The sequence below is a fragment of the Ursus arctos genome, unplaced genomic scaffold (genome assembly GCF_023065955.2).
Source record: "Ursus arctos isolate Adak ecotype North America unplaced genomic scaffold, UrsArc2.0 scaffold_1, whole genome shotgun sequence".
Lineage (NCBI taxonomy): Eukaryota > Metazoa > Chordata > Mammalia > Carnivora > Ursidae > Ursus > Ursus arctos.
This window is the reverse complement of record NW_026622763.1, coordinates 45,047,712-45,070,916: the sequence shown is the minus strand read 5'-3', so window position 1 is coordinate 45,070,916 and position 23,205 is coordinate 45,047,712. Positions and strand designations below refer to the sequence as shown.

At 37.7% G+C, this 23,205-nt stretch overlaps 1 protein-coding gene across 4 annotated transcripts in view; it reads left to right on the top strand.

Moving 5' to 3' along the window:
• The window catches only part of GRB14 (growth factor receptor bound protein 14), a 109,996-nt gene that overhangs the window by 37,112 nt on the left and 49,679 nt on the right, over positions 1 to 23,205 (top strand). The window contains exon 1 of one of the 4 annotated variants that reach the window (XM_026492670.4): positions 12,928 to 13,298. The exons of the other annotated variants lie outside the window; for them this stretch is intronic. Within the exon in view, the coding sequence (XP_026348455.1) occupies positions 13,236 to 13,298 (63 nt within the window). The 5' untranslated portion in view covers positions 12,928 to 13,235. Of the gene's footprint in view, positions 1 to 12,927; positions 13,299 to 23,205 lie in introns of those variants that run through there. 4 annotated transcript variants of the gene reach the window in all.

The window sequence follows — 23,205 nt, the reverse complement described above, 5'->3', positions numbered from 1 at the left end:
GGGAACCCAATGGGCACAGAGATACAAAGATACCAACACACAGTAGTTATTATTTGTCTGTATTCCAAGGTGTGCTGAACGATCATTTGGCCAGCGGAGTTTAGAAAGGATTCCTGGGTACTACATTATACAAGATGATCTTATAGACAGCTCTAATATCTGCTGATTGTATAAGTAATGCATACTTCTTAAATACAATATATTTTAAAGAAATGGGTAATATATCATAAAATGTATTAAATGTCAATACCAGAGATAATTGCTCAAATGTAAAGAATACACTAAAGATTCTGAAGGAGCTATTGTCAATATTTAAGCAGTCAGAGCTCATGGCACACTAATTTCATTAAGTACTTGACCTTTAACTTGAGTAGTCTTATAGCTTTTTATATTTTAATTTTCAGAATAGTAACTAATATAAAATTATAAAAATAAATACATTGAAAATAACCACTTCATGATCATATTTCTCCTAAATTTCACTTTCCTCTTTTGAGATCAGATTGTTAAAAATTTGGTATGAATTCTCCTAGGTCTTCTATGTGCTTACCTACACTTAATGTGTATATGTATAAGTATAGGTATTTTCTTTGTTTTTACACAAATGAGGTGATACTAAATTATTGTTCTGTAATTTAAAAATTTCAACAGTATGGTTTCGCAATCTTTTTTGTTAATCCATACCTTAGTAGTATTAATTGCTACTTAGTATTCCATAGTTTGAATGCAATATATTTTATTAATATGCAACCATTTTCAATATGTCAGTTGTTTCTAACTTTTTTCCTGGTGAACAATGATGCAATGAACAATCCTCCAGATGCCTTTTTAATATTTATGCTACTTTGTTGGTAGAGAACAAGGAAAGGAGTAGTTGAATCAAAGGGTATGGCTTCTTAGGAACTTTTTTTTTTTTAAGATTTTATTTATTTGAGAGAGAGAGCGTGCAAACGAGAGAGCATGAACAGTCGGAGGGGCAGAGGGAGAGGGAGAAGCAGACTCCCTGCTGAGCAGGATCATGCCCTGAGCAGAAGGTGACACCTAACTGGCTGAGCCACCCAGGCACCTCTGACTTCTCAGGATTTTTATAGATGCTGCTGAATTTCCATCCTTAAAGTTTGTTGCCTTGTGTTCCACGTTCATCAGTGCTTGAGAGTATCACTCTTTTCCAAACACCAGTGCCAGCCTTTGACATTATCCTTCTTAAATTTTTGTCCAGTTCTGAAAATGCCTTATTTTAATGCATGTCTCACTTATTACTAGGAATATCTTTTCAAGTTTTTATATTCCATGGTATAAAATGTTTATGCGTTTATGAATTATATGCTCATTTCTGCCCTTTGTCCATTTTGGGAAAGGGGTATTTTTTTTTTTTCTGTTAATTTTTAGGAACTCTGTATATATTCTGGGTATTAGTCCTCTCAAGTGTGTTGCACATACTTACTCTCAATCTGTGCCTTGCACTTTGGTTTTATGTATGGAGTCTTTCATACTATAAACATTACAAATATTTATGCGTTAAATATGTTGACTTGTTTATGGCTTGTAGGGCTTACTTAGTAAGGCTTTTCCCACCACAAGATTGTTAAACCATTTTTTGGTTATTTCTTCCAACGTGTTTATAAAATTAGTTAATTTTTAGACATTTCTCTTTAGTGTTCTTATTTTGGAGCCCATTTTAGTATATCATGTTAGGTAAAGAATCTGTATTCTTAGTTTACTCAGATGGGGACAGTCAATGTATTTTGATTATCTCATTCTTTTCTGTTGTTTTTCAGTACCAGCTGTTGCATACACACATGGACGTGTCAGTACTTTTTACAAAAATATGTGACTGTGGCTTTATCTTGTGTTAGGTATATCAGGTATGGAAAGACACTCCTCACTGATCTTGTTCTTCTCACTTTCTTGGCTGCAGTTGCATGTTTTCTTTACTCTGAAACAGTTTGAATAGCACGGAAATGATCTGTTCATGAAAGGTTACACAGAATTTATCTGTGAAACAAGCCAGCTGGAATTGGCCCAGCTTTTTGGGCCGAGCTCCTTGACAGCTTTCTTCTATGGTAATTGATGTCTCTGAATTTTCTGGGTTTTTTTTTTTTGGGGGGGGGATTCACTATATATAAATTATATTGTCCTAGAGAATTAATCATTTTGTCCATGTTTTAATTCACATAAAATTGGAGGAAGTAGTTTCTTAATATTCTTTTAATTATTTCTTCATTTCTTTGGTATTATTTTTTCTTTTGTATGTTGATACTTTATTTCCCCAACTATTTTTTGTTGTTGTTGTTGTCCCCAGAGAACAGATCTTATTTAGTCTTTCTACCATTTTGTTTTTTTCCAAGTTTTAGTTTCTACTTCTGCCTTTGTTAGTTTATTCCTTCTGCTTTGCTCAGGTTTAATTTAATGATATTTTCTAATTTTTGGATGCTAATGAGTTTGTTTCCATTCTTATTTATTAATAGATATGTTGTTTAAGGGTTGTGAATTATAGTATGAGAACTCTTTTAGCAGTACAAGATGTGATTTGTAGTATTTTCGTTATATTCATTATTATTATTTCATAGATATTCTGTAATTTCAACTCTTGTTTTTTCTTTGATGGAAGAGTTATGTGAAGAGTCTTAAAATTTTTAGATGCTTCCTAACCCCAGATTTAGTAATAATTTTCATTTCATTGTATTGTGATCAGAAACTGTTGTTTGTACTCCTTCCAGTATTAGAATTTTGGAGGGTTTTATCTGTGACCTGAAATGTGACCAAATTTTTATTGTTTAAATCACTTTCTTAAAGAGAAGTTATAATCTCTGATTTAACTTGAGAATTCAATATGTAACAGTTAAATCTTTTAATAATTATATTAGCCTACTTATATTTTTTTACATTTATAGGTACTTTTAAGTCGGCTTCTTCGGGATGCCTGGCTGGTTCAGTTGGCCGAGGCTGCGATTCTTGGTTTTGGGGTCATGAGTTCAAGCCCCGTGTTGGGCATGAAGCCTACTTAAAAAAAAAAAAAAAATCTGCTTATTCTTCATGGTTTGAGAGGGTTGGTTAATAATGTTTCTATCTGATTTTCCTTATATCTCCTATAATGTATGCTTTATAAATGTGTATTATATGACACCTAGATATTCATAGTCAACATACTTTCATTGTGATTCACATCATGCAGCATTATAAATTTTCTTCATTGCTTGTTGTAGTGCTCTTCTGCCTTGAGTCAGCCTTGCATGGTTTGACCGCCACATTCTTTCCTTCCTTCCCTCCTGTCTGTTTCTCCTGTCTTTCTCCACCCCTCCTTCCCTCCTTTATTTTCCCCTTTCTCACCACCCATTCTTTTCTTTTCAAACTTTCTCACTTAGTTATAGTGCTCTCTTTCCCACAGAATAGACTGGAATCTGCTTTATAATTCAAATGTGGAGATTTTTTTTTCTTTTCAATAAGTAAGCTTGGCTCTCTTAAATACTGAGATAACATAAAAGTTTGGTATGAATACTGTTCTTTTATTTTACAATATATTTCTTACAGGTTTTGGAAAAGAATTCACAGTGTGTTCTGCCTTTTTAGCCTTGTGTTGTTTTAATTAGGAAGGTTTATGTTTCTGTTGTCATGACTGCAAAAATACAAAAAACCTTAATCCTCTTATTTATTTAAAGATTATTTATTAATCTCCTCTAAGGAGCAATAATAAAATTAATATTTTTCTCCCTTTGATTCTCCCTTTTCTACTAGCTGATTTTAGCATTATAAAATAATTTGCTTAAATTCTTTTGTGATTTATCAATTTTAAATAATATCTTTTGATCTGAGTAACGTTCCATGTTTTTCCTCCTTCAACTTTCATCTTTCTTTGTTTGTTTTAGCATTTCTGCACTGTTAAGGCTTATACTACTTATATTTTATTATTGCAACATAATGACATAGTGAGCTAGTCCCATAAGTAGTGTCGTTATTTATTATAGTCCTTTTACTCTGATTTTTTTAGCCATCTCTTAGATGACTACAGTTTATCTTCTAGTAAATTCCTCAAGAAGATCCCATGGGGACAAGATTTTATGTGTTTGCGTATGTTCAAAACTTTTGAACTTTGGCTGTTGCCTTTATAATTAATGAGTTTGGCTAGATTTTAAAATCTCATTTATATTTCTTTCCTCAAGGATTTCATGGGCCTTCCTCCATCCGGTGGTGTAACCAGAGGCAGTGAGGTCCACCAAAGCCTGAAGCCTGTGGTTGTGTTGTGTTGTGTTGTGTTGTGGAGAAATACCACAACTGATGGATTCACCCCTTAAAGCTACTAGAGCTCTTTTGTCTTGATGCCTAAGAATTCTTTAAATTTGAAGTCCAGTAAATTTACTGAGGTAACTTACTGTTGATTCTTAAAATGAGTTTCTCTGGGGAAGTATGCCCTTTTGATAGGTATTTTATTGAAAAAATTTTCTTTCCTTTTTTTTTTTTAATAAATATTTTATTATTTTTGTGTGCGCTCACGCACGAAGTGTGAGGGCACCAGCGGGGGTGGGGCAGAGGGAGAAGCAGACTCCCTGCTGAGGAGGGAGCCATATGTGGGACTCAATGTCAGGACCCTGGGATTATGACCCAAGCTGAAGGCAGACGCTTAACCGACTGAACCACCCAGGTGCCCCCCCCCCATTTTTCTTATATTTTATCTTAATACATGTATTCTTTTTCATTATTTTGGTTTTCTTCTGTGGAGATTCCAGTTACAGATGTAGAGATCTCCTTAACTTTGCCTCTGTTTCTAATGCTTCTTAAAGTTAAACGGTTTTCTTCTCTCTTTGGATGCTTTTCTTATATCTCTCGTTTGTTTACCTTAACTCTGGTTTCAAGTGGTTTCGATAGAGCAATTAAATCTCTTGAGCTCCACCAGCAGATGTTTCACCTCCTCTTACTGTCTTGTTGTTTCTTCCGTATTGCCTTTAATTTTCTGGGCGAACATACATGCTTTTGCTTCATTAGTTATTTTTTATTCTTGGTTTAATGTATGGTCTTACATTTTATCCAGACTTGGCAGAACTTTTCTTCCAAGTAGTCCTCTTCCGCCGTTAGTTTCTTCTGTACCTTTACTCCTTTCTCCCCCATTGTTAGTTAGTATGTTTATATGGATTCAGTGATAGTTCCATTTTATTATTCATCTTCAAGGGGGGGAAGGTTCTTGGAATGTATTTGTGAGGGTTTCACAAGGAAGAGAGTCAAGGTCCAAGTACTAAATTAAGAAGCCTTTTCATTTTTGTGTTTGAATTTTTTTTTCTTTCAGTCTTTGATTCTTCTGTGTTAATGGAAATGAGAAAGTGTGAAGTTTTCTTAATATAATGACTTCCTACTGCTACTGGGGTATGATGTTCCCTGCAAAAATGGATTTCTGACTTCCTTTGGTTTTTATTATTTTTTTCTCTATTTAAAAAAAGTCTTTATTTGTTTTTTAAGTGATCTCTATGCCCAACGTGGGGCTCGAAATCATGACCCTGAGATCAAAAGTTGCACACTCTACCAACTGAGCCAGTCAGGTGCCCCTGCTTTTATTATTTTTTTTTGAGGATTTTTATGCTTATGTTCATGGAGGATATTAATGATAAATGGGATTAGATTTTGAAGTGTTAGGAATTTTATCTTTTCTCTTTGAAGTTGTCCCATTTGCCACTATTTGTCTAGCATGATTCCTTTTTCATTCAAATTATTTAGCCATCTGTGGGCCTTTTTAGTTTAATGGTTTGTAACTTTCATTTGCTCAGGGATCTTCTCTTCTGCCTTTTCTATTTCTTTTACTTCCTTTTCATACTCCTTCTGTGACTCATATTTTATGTATTGATCTTTCTGAATTGTTCCTCCGTGGTTTTCTTTCTTTCTTTTTTCTTCATTTCTTTGAACTTTCCATTATGGGAGACCCTCTCTCATCTTTATCATCCATACCACTTATTAGCTTTTAGTTTTATTATAATAATATATTATATTTCCATACTATTTATACTAGTCAGGAATGGTCTGTGGTTCTTTGATTGCTCTTGTTACACAGCATTCTATTTTATCAAGGCCGTAGCACCTTGAATCTTCACCTGATCTGAGTGGTCCGATTAGACATTTTAATATTCTAATTTTCCTCTGAATTATCTCTGATATTTTGGGAGGGGGTTTATTTTTTGTTCATATTTATATCCTTTTTCCTGTTCTTTGTTTTCTTTGAATGTTTAGTAATCCTTGGTTGTCTGTTTATTTATGTGGAAGTACTTAGTTAGATTTGTTTCCCCTTTTTTTGGTCTTTTTGGGGAAGTTTTGGGTTGCCTCAGCTTCCGCATTCCTTTACTCTTAAGGAATGGTATTTATAATGATCTTCTATTTTTTTTAAAAATATACTCTAAACTTACTTTCTTTTAATCTATTGACACCATCATTTCTCTTATACATAAATTCCTGCTATAATTTCTTGTATTCTTCTCAGTCTAATCCGAATGACTTTCTAGCTTCTAGAAACTATTTTAGTGCATGGTCAGCTGAAATACCTTTCTTGTATCCCAGCACAGTTAAAAAAAAAGAGAGAAAGGATTTCTTCTTTCTTACCAAGGAAATTGTTTCTTTTTTTTCAAGCTACTCTTTCTTCTTCTTCTTGTTGTCAATTTAAGGTTTTGGGAACATGAAGAAAGGTAGGTGCTTGTTTTCTGTCTGTTCTCTTTATCTTATCTCTCCAAAATTTCAGACTATTTTTCTTAAGAAAACCTTAAAGTATATGAAATATGAAGAGTGTAGGCAAGGTGTTTATCTTTTTATAGCCTATACTTGTGTAACTTATGTTGTAAGCCATATATAGGAAACAATTAATGACTTTTGTATGTATTTGGCTACTTGATCTTGCTGTTTCTATCTCCTGTTATCTTTGAAATCTTGACTTCTTTCTAATCTGATACTTTCCATTTCTCTCTTGGACTCATTTAGGTCTTTCTAACTGGTTTCCTTCTTTCTAGTTGCCATTCTCAGAAACAACACACTTCATCTTCCACCCTGAGATAAAATTCACATCTTATCAAATATTGCTCCCTTCAAGAATGAGAGTCAGACTGCTCAGTGTGACATAGAATGACCATTCTTGCCTGGCTCTTCCCTCCATGTTTTCCCAAATTCATCTTTGTATATGTTTTCTTTACCTGGAAATACCTTCATTCTTTTTTTTTTTTTTTAAGATTTATTTATTTATTTTAGAGAGCGAGAGAGAGAGAGAGCATGTGCGCAGCAGGGGAGAGGGGTAAAGAGAGAGAATCTCAAGCAGATTCCCTGGGGGAGTGCTGAGCCCAATGTGGGGCTCGATCTCATGACTGTCATGACCCTTTAAGCTGAAATCAAGAGTCGGATGCATAACGAACTGAGCCACCCAGGGGTCCCCAGAATTATCTTCATTCTTGAATCTTTTTTTTTTTCATTTACGGAACTTGTTTGCTCTCTCATGGTGAAGTTAGCTCTTCTTCTTTTGTCGTTCCAGCACTCTATTTGTGCTTATATATAGAACTTAACACTTTGTCGTAATTGTTTTTAAGTGTCCGTCTGCCCTCCTACAGATAGTAGCTCCTTGGTAGGCAGGCATAATGCTCCTAGAAAACTATGTTAGGTATAGAATACATAGACACTTTCAAATACTTGAATGAACTGTGGATTGGTAATATTTATCATCACTAGTGCTTATAAGCCATTCAGTAATTTCTTCGAAAGAAAAAATTTTCTATTAGACTTTGAATCGCTGAAAAAAACAGCCATTCCTGATGGAAGGAAGTAGCTGTTAGAGTGGAGGGGGGAAATAGGATAGAGTTAGATCAGTTCAGGCTCATCAGGTGAGAAGCCTGATGAAATGTCACATACATAGGGAAGCCATGCACTTTAGTGTGAGCTGCTGAGCTGGAGGTACTGATTTTATGTCTAATGATCTAGACTGTTAGTTGCTATAATAAAATATTTTAAGATTTTTCTGAAATCAGTGTCCTTAGGACAACAGTTAAATTTAGTGTTTACATTACTGACCACTAGAACTATGTCAGCTGGCAAAAGAACATCCAAATGCTCCTGTGAAGAAGACTGTGCTTTTGTTCAGAATAAATCATAAGGTGAACAATTGTTAAGATGAGAAAGGAGGCTTGTCCACTATGCAACTGGAGTGGCTAGTCGTTCCACGATGATTGTGAGTGAACATAATGCCTACTGTGTACAGAAAGTACTCTGCTAGGTATTCTGGGAGTAGCAGAGGAAATAAGAGACTGAGTCCCACCCTTAAGGACTGTATTTTCGTTAGGCAGGAAACTAGGGCCTAGGGAAGGATTTATTAGTTATCAAAACCGTGTATTAGTATGTACAGAGCAAGACATGAGCAATAGAAAAGTTTAAATTTTAAAAATGCGCAAAATAAAGAATGGTATAATCTAGGTGGAGGAATGACTTGGAGGGGTGAACATTGATGTGAGATTTTGAGGGAGTTGATGAACTGGATGGACAATGAGCTGCCCCAGAGTGGGCAGCAGAATAGCACAATACACAGGCGGAAGAGGGAGGCTGCGGCAGAACAAGTTGCGTTTTGTGTAAGGCAGGAGATTGGTCTATTGGTTAGCCAAAGAATTATTTGTAGAACTTCTTAATCAAGAACCATTCTTCTACCTTATAGCATTTGTTTCTTGGGTACAAAGCCACTGAGTAAGATAGCGTGATGGTTATAAGAAATTAGACATATCCTTACCTTTAAAGAGCCTGCATTTGAAGTGACAGAAAGTGTACACAGCAGTAGCTTGACCAAATTAGTATATGACAGAGGGTAGAGAGACAGCACAAAGAAGATGGATATGTTTGGAATCTGTAAAACAGGATTAAATAATACTTGCTTTACAGGGTTATCAGAATAAGATGAAATAACATATGTAAAGTGTGTAACCCTTGATAGGAGACTTAAGTATATGTATTGTCTCTTCCTTCTTTTCCACCTGTCAATTCTAAGGTAGACTTGTGCCCCCCCCGCCCAAATGAGAGATGTTTGAAGGAAGCGTGATGAATGACACTTTCAGAAGAGGTGTGCCTTGTCTTGGGCCTTGAAAGATTGGTGGGGTTTAGTGAGTGAACATTAAGAACAAAGAGGTGGCCATATGGAATGTGCCTTTGGGAACTCTAGGAAGCTTTTATTGGCATTGACTGGGGAAAGAGGTTTGAAAGGCAGGCTTGGAACCTAGAGGTTGGTTGGTGCCTATGTAGCATTGTCTTCTGCCCGGATCCTACCTTGTATACTACTTCGACTAATGGTTTGCACGTCTTCATGAGTCTACTCCTTTGGCAAATAGGAATCAGGAGCTATCAACTTTGAATTCCCCACAGCAAATAGCATAGGACTTCACACGTAGTAGGGCCCATAATACATATTTATTGAATTAGGAGAACTAACAAATGTTAAGGTATATACAGCACCGTATGATGACATTATATGCTGATAGTATATCAAATGATATAGCACAATGTGGGGGAGAGAATATTGTAGAATAGAATAGTGGGGTGTCGTGGAGAGGGCCGAGTCGAGTTTTCACCATGTCTCATTGACTCATGCACTTTGTGAGCCTGCGCAGGTTCTTTTGCAATATGGACTGATACCTGGGACCATTTCTTAGCTGCCTGTTCTTCTGGCCTTCGTTTCCTTATCTACTGAAGAGCCAGTGCCTCCCTCATACTGTTGTAAGGATTCAGTGAAAACTGGCTTAGTGCCTGGCTCATATTGGGTGTTCACATAACTATTATTAACAATCATAACAGTGGTTATTTTTTGTTATTTTTAATTCACACCGACACCTCGATATGCATGTTTTGAGTGGCAGAATGCACTCTTGTGATCAAAGTATTGAGCAAGAACCAAAATAATGTACAGTGCTATTCTACATATTTCATTGTTGATCCTGCTGTATTGAGCTCAAAACCTCGTTTTATCAAATTTTGGTTTTAGAAACAACAACCTGTGGGGGCGCCTGGGTGGCACAGCGGTTAAGCGTCTGCCTTCAGCTCAGGGCGTGAACCTGGCGTTGTGGGATCGAGCCCCACATCAGGCTCCTCCGCTATGAGCCTGCTTCTTCCTCTCCCACTCCCCCTGCTTGTGTTCCCTCTCTCGCTGGCTGTCTCTATCCCTGTCAAATAAATAAATAAAATCTTTAAAAAAAAAAAAAGAAAGAAAGAAACAACAACCTGTGACACAGTCTAAGGAGAACGTATCATAGGCCCCATTCTCTGCAGCAGCAGAGTTTTTCAGCCCCTGCTTGGTCCTTTCCAGGCCCTCTACAAACTTGATTTCCTTGACCCTCATAGCAGTTCGAAAATTGTTGGCCATGGCTTTTTATCCTCATTTTGCAGAAGCTTAAGAAATTAAAGATCAGGTGACAAGGTTAGTGAGTGTGAAAGTCATTTATAATAATGGTAAAAAACGCATAGGCTAAAGTTGAATTTTGAATCAGTGTCTACAATAAGTGGGAGGTAAGATAAAGCATAGTCAATATGAACACTTGGAAAGATCACTGAAAAATGAGACTCTGCCTGTCATAAGCGTGAATGTCATCTCATTAGTCTTTCAGCCTATTGACTAGGAAAAGTGTATGCAAGTCTCATTTTTCAAAGACAGTGACCTTTTTGGCAACATAGAGTCACAAAATGCCACATTTTGCTCTTCATGGTTTTCACTGAAAATTTATAAACTTCAATTTTCAAGTGTTCTAAAGAGATGACCTATCACACTAGTTGTCTGTCAAGTGTTTTTTAAAGCCCTTATAGGGCAGGTATATTGCACTGTAATAAATATAGAGCCTGGACATCATTTTGACTTGAAGGATTCATTTTAGGTGTAAAACGCTCTATAGTGTGAAGTAAAACAGCGTCTTTGACTTCCCACTTGCCTAGACCTCAAAATGTGGAATCAGCTTTGGGAACCTCACTTTATCTCCCCATCAGGCATCAAGTGCTGCATAGTCTTTTCTCCTAATCACTTGTCAAAGAAAATGTCATTTCCTCCTTGAAGTGTTGATCTCACCTATGATGTGTAGTTTCTTCGACCTTGGTGCATCCCTGGTACTTGAAGTTTAATCACTATTAGACTCAGCCCACTATTGAGTGCAATTTTTTTAAATTTAGAAATGAATTCTCTCTATTCCACTTTGAGACAGTGACCATATCTTATTCAACAGTGTGTTCCTACCACCAAACATACCGCCTCACACATAAGGGGGACTTTGCCTCATTATTTAGTGAAATGAATTGCTTTGATTGTGGTGGAACCCCCTTTTTGAGACCACAGATAAAACTTCTTTGTAATGTCCAAAGACTAAATTGAGAAAAGAAGAAAGAAAAAGCCAAATAATGCAGCTAATGATCTCGAAATGATGTAGTTACTGTGGGCTTTGTTATTGTTGGTCTGCCAAAAGAGTGACTTAAGGTTAAACCAGAATCTTCCACTTTACAAATGGTAACTCCCATCCCAGTACTAGTAGGTTTTTATTGATACTTTTATTTCAGAAGGCCATAGTAAACCTAATTGGATAAGGATCAAATGAATGCCCCCAAACTAGATCCATCTGCGACTTTCTGTATCAAGTGAATTTCCCCCCCAGCTACCGTTGAGGGATCTACATAGCTTTTGAAATTCCAGGTAGGGAACTCTAGAGTTTGTAGTGTCTATTTTCCTTTTGAAGAGTATGAGATCATCATGCATAAACACACACCCAAAAGCGTAAGTGTAAAGCAGTTAAGCAAACCCCGCTTTAGTAGCCGTCTAGATAATGAAATGGAAAATTTGTGTCTGGGTTGCTTAGAATCTTCCACTTTGCCTTGTTACTACAACAACCACCTTGTAAGCTAGAAATTACAAGGAGTTTCCCCCATACTGATTCCATGTGCTGTGGTTGAGGAGCACAGGGTAGATGCTTGTGAAGTCATCAGTCCAGCAGGGATCTTATCATCATGATAACTCAGAGTAGTTTTACTATTATGATACTTTTTGTCATGTTGAGTGTTTCTTTTACTCTCTATTTAGTCACACTGACATTTTGAAAATTTTCTTGTTAGCCACCAATGACTTTAGTTGTGACCCTCCTCCAACCTCCTAAATATTAGAATATAGTGTTCAGTTATGGTAAGAATAAAGGCACAATGGTTGTTAAAATTTTGTGTTTGCATTGAGCAATTATTATTGTCTAAATGCTTTTATTTGAGTGAAAGATGCTGAGTTAGAGATCTGGGCTTTTTAAAAACCTGATAAGCATTTGAAGTTCATATATTGTGGTTTAATGCCACTTTATATTTAATGTTATTATTTTTAGGTTGATTGTTAAGGTAATATTTAACAGAAATACTTAAGGGTATAACCTTAAGGATAGCTGAAACGTCCATAATACAAAAATTTTAGCTGTTTAAGAATTGAAATGCATCAATGAATATTAAAAACCTTTTATTGTGGGGCGCCTGGGTGGCCCAGCGGTTAAACGTCTGCCTTCGGCTCAGGGCGTGATCCCGGAGTTATGGGATCGAGCCCCACATCAGGCTCCTCTCCTATGAGCCTGCTTCTTCCTCTCCCACTCCCCCTGCTTGTGTTCCCTCTCTCGCTGGCTATCTCTATCTCTGTCAAATAAATAAATTAAAAAAAAAAAAAATCTTAAAAACCTTTTATTGTAACACATAAATTAACACTTTGAGACCAGTTCTAACCTCAGGATTATTTTTTGCACCTTATATAATATGTTCTAATCGACCCATTTATCAAATCTATGAGTTGCATAAGTAAATTTAGCTCATCTGCATATTTATGTACTTTAAATAGACTCATGTAAACAGTTTCTTATCTGCCATATGTTGAAATGTTTTAGTAAACTAAAGGCATAGCTGCTTAGTCAACAAAGATGGCATTAAATTGCACTGTTTTGGAAAAAAAAAAGTTAAGCGAACTAGATGCCTGTTAATCTAGTTCTTTAAATGTCATAAACAAAAGTATCAGAATGTGTTTCCAAGGACAAAGGCGGAGTTTTCCCGGCTTTGATTGGTCGCTGCCTTGTCCTGTCCCACAGCCATCCTTAATTGGCTTTGGGTAGATTGGAATCACATAAGCGGAGTGACATTTATTACTTCCCTAGTTTCTTTGCACTGAGCCCTGAGATTCCCAAGGAGTAACTGTAAAAGATTTCTTTCATTTCGTCCATGATCTATGAGAGGGGATCCTTCTACGAAGAGCAGGCATGAGTCTGAGTGCAAGAAGAGTCACTCTGCCTACGATAACGCCAATAGTCCTACAGAAAAGGGTATGTGACTTCTTTTGCCTTTTTCTTTCCTTTTCCTTGCTGTTTTTCTTTCTTTCTGTTACTGTGTGTTTATTAATATGTTGGGAACTTTAGTTACATATCCTGAGAGAGTCTGTCATTCATTGAGGCTAGAGGTAATTAAAGGGTATATTAGTGAAATTAGACAAAGGGGGAAAATGCCATGCTAGAATAGCTCTGTGGTGAAAAAAGCTCCGTGTAAAAGCAGTTTGGTCTCTATTTCGGGGCATTGTGATTTAGAGTGTATATTGAAGCTTTTGCTTTTTTTTTTTTTTCTTTCTGTAACTTTAGGCCTCTTTGCCTTTAGTTCAATAGGAAATCTGTTAGCTATTATGTTTTATATTTGTTTACTGAGAAGCAGTTTCTTTGTTTCACTGTAATTCATAATACATCCATCTTCATTGTTGAATGGACTATCTAATTGTTTTTCTGTTTAAACATATGTCACCAGTTAATTATCCTCTGGTTTCTACCAACTTCTATTGAGTTGCTGCCTATTTGCTTAAGAAAAACTTTCCATTATATTCTCTTGTGAAAGAGCTTTCTGTTAATTATTAATGCAGTCAATCCTGTGTATGAAAATATTATATCTATATCTATTAGTTTTTTGTAAAGTTTATTTCCATGTCTTACTTGCAGCATTATATTTTATAAGATACTAATAAATACACCATGCAATGTAGCATTTAAGTAAAATTGAATATACTAAACTTTTCTTGTAAATAGACCAAATAAGAACAATGTCTTGAGATCCTTAAATAATCACATCTCTAGTATAGAAAAAGAAGGCACCAAAACACATCTTTGGCAATATGCTTTCTGAATGGTTTTGGTGACATTAGAAACTGGAATGTTTATTTCTGTATCTGACTTTTAATAGTTAACTGTTAGTTAACTATTAGTGTATTCCGTAAGTCAAAGGTCATGGTTTAATTTGTTTGAAAATGACAAATGTAACAATTAGGGTGTTTTTTAAAGAAAGAAGTATTTCTTTTTTATTGCTTTTAATTTTTAGGTTTTCAGTTTATTCTCTTATGCCGTCGACCATTTATTCACTAGGGACATTTTTACTTGGCATTGGAATCGTATATGGTAATTTTGCCAACATTTGTTCTTTATCTTTCTTGATGCCTTTCTCTCATCTTAAGCAAATTTAATTAAAAATATTTTGCTGTGAGCTTGAATCTTTATTTGATTTAGACTAAGCATTAATAATGACTGAAGAGATTCCCTGCCTCACTGGAATGTGAAAGGTATACTAATATATATCAAATGTGTGTCTGAGTTCTTCTTTATACAGTTAATATTGCAGTTTAGAATAACCAAGAAGCTTTCATCATGTCCTTTCGGATGACATGTTGGTGTGGTAGGAGGCATAGCACCTGGACTCTCTGTTTACTAGCTGTGTGGCCTTGGGCAAGTCACTTAAACTCGTGGTCATTACTTCCTCACCTGTAACATAAAGAGTTGAGAGATTTTCATTAAATGCTTTCTGCAGTCTTACTGGTGTCTGTAATTCTGTGACTCAGATAATATATTCTGTATTTTCATAGTTAAAATATTTAAACCATTTCTTATTAGAGTGTAAAACATTAGAAAGAGATGCTATCATTTTCAAGAACTTTGAGCACTTAGTCCAGGAGCAGTTGGTTAGAAAATCCAGCACTGACTGGTTAAATAGCAGAATGAAACTACTCTGGAAAGCTGTGATTATAATTGATGTTAAGTTCGAGCTGCCGATGGTCACGTCATTGTGATTTCTCTTGGTCTTTTATAATAAGCTGCTTGTCAGGGTTTTATTATAATAATTACGTAAGTCAAAATTCCCTGCGCCCAGGTCCACGCTATTGCTTTCCAGTGAGTACGCATATTAAATTTCCATATAATTTAGGACATCACCATTTGCCAAAAGTACTTACACTATTTCTTTCTCCTGGCATTTTAACCCCCAAAGGACCCCTTATCTAGAAGACTATTCTGTGAAAATCTTAATATCTCTTATTTTAGGAACTGGGCATGTTTCTGACTAAAAAACATCCATCTGCTCTGGTCACACCATGCCTTTTTTTTTCCAAGATAGAAAATTATTCCATGCTTGTAATTAACTTGTCATTTTCTATATGCACCATAATTTAAGATGATCTGACAAATTAGTACACGCATTTCTTGGAGTATTTCGGGGGCAGCTTCTCATTTTCCTGAGAAGGCAGCAGGTGCTTTTTCTGTAAGTTTGGCATAAACTTTGCTCATCCTGAATGAGTGGCTCTTGAAAAATAATTTGCCAGCTGGAATCCTAATCATTTGAAAGGCTGAGGGCATTTCTGAAAATGCTAATAGCACTAGGGAGTAATTTTCTTATCAGCCTGTGTATCTGCTCTAAATGGCCATGAGATTCTCCTGAGAGTGGCTAGGAACTTGAACTTCAAACGTGGCCTCTTAACACAGTATGGGTCTTTTTTGTAGAAGATCAAATATACTTTGATCTTTGAGGAACAGAGAATTTTGGTAGATTTTCTATCAAGTAAATTTTTAGGAAACAATTTTTGGTTTCCTCCAATTCTATTAGAGTCCTATTTCCTTGATTCTGGTTAATCATGGTTCTAGCGAAGATTTCATCGTATCTCTCACACATCCTCACCAAATGCTCTGAATGAATCTTTTACCTCATAGCTTTTTCCTCAGATAACTACTAGGTTATATCTTTTTTTTTTTTTTTTCTTAATGAGAGAAGTCTGAGTCTCTTGGGTGTTGAGTGACTTATGCAAGGTCACCCAGAAGGTCATTGGCAAAGCTAGAAATAGAATCTAGGTCTTGTGACTTCCAGTGTGTTTCTCCTAGATATGTGTTACCTCCTGAAATTAATATGTTAATGAAATTGCCTTATGGGGTGTATAATTGCCATTCAACTTCTAGTCTGGAATTAGCTTAGGCAAATCCTTTCATCTCCCTCTGCACCTCCACCAACTCCCATATGTTCTAGTGTAGAAAACATTTTATTCAGAAAGCAATTGTAAGCAGCAAAGTGTGTGTGTGTGTGTGTGTGTGTGTGTGTGTGTGTGTGTGTGTAGAGAGAGAGAGAGAGAATTTATACCCAGTTGTCTAGATTGGTACATTACATCAAGAAACTATTTTAAGGTCCCAGAGAATTAACAAAAGATTCAAGGATTGTGAAGTATACATTAAGTGTAATATAAAATTCGTATTCTTTTTATAGAAAGCCTTCAAGATCAGAAGGCCAGATGTCCGTATTCTGATTCTGTGAGTAGGCATGTTTCATGCCTTGATCAGATTTACATTGTTTTGCAAATTATGTTTACAACATTTCTGCATTTTTTATCTGTACTACAATTATGAGAGATATTCATAAGCATACATGATCCTGAAGCATCTTCTGAAATCTCTGAGAGAAAAAGGGATAATTTTTTGAATACATTTTCCTCAAGATTCAAATCCTTTTGAAAATCTGAAATTCATGAGTATAATATGGAGCAATGCCATTTATCAGAAGATTCAATTCTCTGTCTATACAAGGGAATAGTTTATGTTATATTCATTTCCTTCCTCATACAGTTAGAATCATTGCTATGACTTTCTAAAAATAATTTTGTAAAGAATGAAAGAATACAGATTTTCATATCACTATTTTGCCCAGAAATTTTTAAGTTTATACAAAATCAGTCCACATGGACGTATTGCCTGTGCTTTGGGGCCTGGGTGCACGGTGGCTTCGCCAGCCTTGTGGGAAGCCTTTGCTCAGTACGTGCCTTTCTTCCTTGTGCTGGAAACACTGTTTGATGTTGGTCCCTCTGTACATCTGCCCCCAGTTTTATGCTCCATGGCCTGGAGACAGCTCCAGGGTTCGGTCTACTTTCCCAGAGGCTGTTGTCTGTGTCCCAGCTCAAGCTGTGGTACCATTCTGAAGCTTTTCAGGACTTTCTCAGCACATCTTAGTGGTGTCTTGATTCAGTATCCGTGGACGTGGCTTTGCCCCCGGTTTCCTAATTCAGTACGTACTGCCGCGTGACATCAGTTTTAGGATTACCTTTTCTGATACTGAAGTCTTACTCGCCTTCCATAGTTGTGGATCATACTTACGCTTTCTGACGACTCAGATTTGACTTTTAGGCAGGCTTTCTGTGTGTCTGGTTTTGTTTTGTTTTGTTTTTGTTTTTGTTTTTGTTTTTTATAAATCTTGTACTATTTGGTTTTCAAAATGCAAAATGTGTCTGTTTTGGTCTTACATCCAGATTTTAAAAATTTAAGAGACTCCTTAAATAAAGTGCTTTGTCAGTTACGAGCTGGATTTTCATTTCATGTACCCAGAAAACTGAAATGACAGCACATTAAACAGGGAGATTTATTTTTCTTTCACTTTACAAGAAGACTCCGTCCACAGCTAATGTAGCTGCATGACAACGTCCTGAGGCAACCAAGCTCCTTCTTGCTTTCTATTGTGTCTTCCTTAGTGTGGGTCTCTTTTCCTTTTATGGGAAGATAATGCAAATCTCTAGTCATCCTGTTCACATTCCTGGCATACAAACTGGGAAGCACCAAGGGCATGGCGGCCTGCTCTGTCTGATGTTAACATGGCACCCTGAGGTAACCAGGAGATTTTACTTAAATTTTACGAGCTGGGATTCTGTCATGTGGTCAACCCTGGTGACAGGGGAAGCCAGGAAATGTCGGCCTTGAGCTACACACAGTGCCCTTCTCATCAGAGTCAGGACTCACCGGGAAGGAAGAGGGGAACAGGGGCTCTTGGCGGGCAGCTCGCCATCCCACTACAAGTGCCTCCAACATATTAGGTGTTCCGTAAATATTTGTCCCTTGGATTTTTATTATTGTGTTTCTAGATACACAATATGGTTATGCTTTTTAAACAAGTGTATTCTGTTACTTGCATGGGACGGGAGAAGGTGTAGTATATGGCGAGAGAGTAGATTTCCTGAGGAGGGGAGGGTAAAGGAAACCCGCAGATGGCTGGCTGGCTTGGAAGGTGGTTGTGATGTGGTAATGAGTATGATTGTTGCCGTTTACCCGGAGTTCTCATTCTTGCTAAACCTTGATCTTTCTTCTGCCCTTTTAATTGTTTACAGGGTAACTTTGCTGCATATCCATCCAGGAAAGGTACCACACAGACAAATGGATTTTGTGTTTTCACAAAATGTTTCTTTTCCTGAGAAGTGAGTTTTTAGGAAGTGTGGTATCGTAGAGACTGTGTGTTTTAGAGCCAGGAGGCTCTGAGTTTGAGCTCAGCTCTCTCACTGACCAGGGGTGTGACTTCGGGTGCCTTCTTTTAAACTTTTCTGAAAAACAGCTTCTCTGTGCTGAGGGTAGTGATGCCTCCTCACAGAACAGTTGTGAGGGTTATATAGGATGAGTATTTAGAAGTAGTACTTGACACCTAGTAGAAGCTCAGCAAACTCTATCCCCCCCCCCACCATCTATGAAATGGCATGTTTTGTTAGTTTCATAAACAGTTTAAAATCTCCCTATTACTACGAATTTAAATTTTTTTGTGCCCTATCCTATTAAGGTAGTTATCTAAAAATTCCCTTGTAACAAATGAATCAAACAAAAAGTAGTTGTCCTTGAAATAATGCAGCCAGGGAGAGAAAGACGGTGTGCCTTCCATGTGCCGGTTCCCTCAGCTCCTTTTCTGTAACTTTGGCGGGGGGGCTCTAATTGAATTTAAAGAAATTAATCCGACTACTAAATGCTGGTGAATTTTTTTAAAAATCTGGGAACCTAGATTTAACTATAATAAGATAGGTTAGCTTGTTTTTCCTTTCACTGTCCTGGGAAGAATCAGGCAGGGTTATGTATTTGAAAGAGGTAAAATTGTGCCTAATACAAAGACATTGTTTCAGTAGACAAAGGTGACATTATTGGAATGTTAACTATATGACGGCAGGAGCTGTGTCACTTGATCATCTCTGGACTCAAGTGCCCAGCATAGGAAAGGTACAAAGTTGGTACGTAATTACTATTAGTTGATACATTTGTCTCCCTGTTGCATTCGCTTCATTCTTCCCTGGTTTCACAGCTGGGGTAAAAAGCCGTGCTCTCAGGGCCCACCGCCGCTGGTCCACCCCTGCCTCTTCATGACGTTTTATCCAGCTCCAGCTTGCTGCTGTGGACAACTTGGTATACTCACTGCCCTCGACACACACCTCTGACGACGCATTCTCTTTAGGCCTCATAAGAACCCGAATCCAGTTTGGGATGAGGAATGTGAGGCTTGGGGTGGGGGGTGGTTAAGTGTCCTGCCCAAAGCGCATGTCTGCTCAGTGACCAGGTAGGACTGAGCTCCGGGTCAGTGCCATGCCTGCAGGAGGCCGCCTCTCCCAGTGCGCTCTGCCCCCTCCTGCAGTCTTCTCATCGCACAAAGTCCCACCTTTCTGCATCTCTTTTTCCCTCTTGTCCTTTTCCCTTGGTACGCACTCAATCTTGCCTCAAAGATGTAGTGACTAAACCGTATGTCGGAGCTCCATAGAGCTCAGTGGGACTGTAGGAGTCTCTTGAGACTTACTAAATTCCTTTTTTGCTTTCAAAAATTTATAGTAAAAATCACTTATATTAATTGAGTTCTATCACTTTGCCAGCTATTTGCCCATTCTATGGAATGAGGAATCTAGGACTCATCACTGGTGCCCTGGTGGTTTAGGATCTGATCACAGAGCAGACTTCAAAGTACACCATCACCATGAACACCTGGGCAGAACCTCCGTGTGAATGGGGCCGTAACTCTTGTTTTGGTGTTTTTAAAAAAGATTTTCTTTATTTATTTGTCAGAGAGAAAGAGAGAGGCGGGCATAGGGAGATGCAGGCTCCCTGCTGAGCAAGGAGCTGGATGCAGGGCTTGATCCCAGGATCCTGGGATCGTGACCTGAGCAGAAGGCAGACACTTACCTGACTGAGCCACCCAGGAGTCCCAACTCACGTTGTTTTGTAAACCACAATGCCTGGTCTGCACTTGGCAATGAAGGCAGATTAAAAATCATCGGGCTGATCAACTGTCTCAGACTCTCCCTTGGGGGCAGTCTCAGGGCTGGCTCTCCTGGCTGTGCCGCAGCACCCCAAGCCAAATCTAGAAAATAATAATCTCTTTTTGGCAGAAGAAAGAAGCCAGACTTGGTAATTTCAGATATTGAACCCTCTGAGAGGATAAGGTAAAGATTTTCTACCCCTGGAGGTTATTAAACATACTTGCTCTTCAGACAGTTCCTGAAGAGGAATTCGAAAATCATTTTTGGCACAAATGCCATTGTCAGAAAGTGAATATAAACGCTTCCTGATCGGCCGTGCATGTTTGGACATATACATTCAGTTATGTTTGTGAAAATATTAGGAATTTTATTTTATAGTTTCAGAAGTCAGATTCGTTTGGGTCGTTCCATCAAGATTCAAAGAAATATTTTGACATCACCTCTCTAAAATGCCAGGGACAACTTTCAGCTTGAATTCTAGGAAAGATTGTTACTGAGTTGATTTTATATATAGTGTGAGTGTATAGTGTATATATATGAACCAAAAAAAAAAAAAAATCCTTATTGAAGATGTACACAGGGTTTATCTGAAACATTCAAATTATTAAGAATATTTTAGAATGGCTTTAAACTTTTTAAAAGCTTGTAATTATAATAGGACCTCCGTAGGGTTAACAATGTGAAAGTTGTAATTTTCAAAACATCCTGTTTTCTCTATTTGTGCTCACTGGGAAGTCAAGACTCCCTCTGCTGGCTGTTTCAGAACATGCCATTTTTCTGGCAAGTTAATGCTGCGAAAAGTGAAACCCAAAGAACGACATGTCTTGATGTTCAAAAAGCGAGGTGCATGGGGACATATTTGCATCTTCATGTTGTGGTTTTAGTTATCTGATACTTTTATCTGAGATTCCATACAGACGCAGCGGCTTCACGCAGCATGGAAGTTGGAGGAGCAGAGTGGCAAGAACAGGGTGAGGTAGGAGCCCAGAGACAGATGCCCCGGCTGGCTGTGCCCGTGAATAGCTGGGCTTCCCTAGGCAATCAGACCCTCCTCAGTAGCCGCTTCTTTGTTTGTAAAATGAGAAGATTTCGGTGGAGGTTCTCCAAGAGTCCTTTTGACCTTTACTATTTTGTGTTTCGAACAGTATTGATTACATTTCTTTTACAGGAATGTGTTCTATATGTGTTTTGCACTGATATAAAATAAATATTTAGAAAAATGAAGGAAAAGTAAAATGACAAAAGTGGCTATAAATCACTTGCCCCTAGTGCTGTCACAGCATGGGAATGTGAGGTCTAGAAAGTGATATTTTGTAAAAAGTGTATACTATATATACTATTATAATACCTCCCATATGTCCCTGAAAGGCTAAACACAGCATATTTCATTGATCCTATGGCACTTTAAATTACAAGAAGTGTCATTATTTTATATGTTTCCAATTAAATCTGACATACCACTGATGGTAAGTTACATCCAAGTTTCAGAGACGTTAAATGTGAGGAAGCATGCTTTTAAAAATTAGTAAAACAAGGTAGTTCCTAAAAGTGCTTCAATTAATGCCAGGCAGCCCAAGAATTACAGTAAAAAGTCCAGTGTATCCCGGGCACTAAAAAATATTCTCTTTCCTCTCTTCCTGTTTGTCCCTCTCGCTTCTTAACCCTTCTGCCACCCCTCCCCAACTTGTCCTTCTCACTGTGTGACACCATTTTTAACTTTTTAGCTTAGACATGTCTTATGGGTATTCTGGGAATAAACGATTGCTTAAAGCCTGAAATGAGATACTGGAATAACATTGTGTCCAACATAAGCATGACCAGTGGTTTTCTGCTTTAAATATGAATAAGCATTAGCACTTGTGAAGGTTTTTTTTTTTTTTTACTTCAAAGATGAATTAGTCAGCACTGGCATCTTCACAGGAATTACATGAGTTTAAAAAACACTGAGGCTTCAGAGAACACTCCTTTGATGAAGTCATTGGAAACATGAGTGTGGGATTTGGGATTTGACCCTCTTTATTCATATTGGATTTAGGTCCTAAAATAACACGTCTATATACATATGTAGATGTGTGTATGCGTGGTTTAGGATATCTTTAGACTTCGTTTTTAATGTTTGCCTTCTTTTATGATGAAATTGGAGCTGTTTCTCCCCCCTCCCCCCCACATAACAGAGCACACTGAAAGGGCTTCCAACTTCTTCTTTGCAAAACTGAACCCCCACTTGAGTCTTTCTTTGCTACCCTGGAGGAAGAAAGGAAGCCCAAGGAAGGAGCAGCCTGTGGGGCTCTTGGCCTGAGAAGGAGAGCAGCAACGGTCAGGAACAGAGTTGGAGGCTCAGATAAAGTAGAGGGGCATCAAGGAGACTTTCTGCATCCCCCTTGGCCTGCAGACTGGCTTTCTTCTCTTGGTTGGAAGCCTGGCGAGGTCACAATTTGGCAGTGTCGCTCTTCCATACTGTCAGGTGTGGCAGTGCTCAGTCCCCCACCACGCCAGCCGTGGGCCATTTCCACACGGGACCCCTTCGTCTCGATGCTGGATGGGAAACAAATTAAGACATCCTAAATCTCTATCCTTACATTTTGAATTGATGAGAACTTCTGGAGGTCCTTCAACTCTGGATTTGTTTATCTGTGTATCCAGGCATGCCCTGTGGTTTTCCCGTTGAGATGAAATGGCATACAAATGTAGACATGTTCAGAGTTTTTACAGAGATGCTGTGGGGATGACCCAGCTTGTGACCCTGAGGACTGCAAACTAATGGAAAGAGCCTGGCTCAGTCAGTGGTGACGTGATGGACTTGCCTCAGTGAACTCAGAGCCGTCTGCCTCTGATTTTGAATGTGAAAGAAAAATTAACCTCAGTTTGGTCAATAGGCCATTGTAGGGTAGGCTGTATGT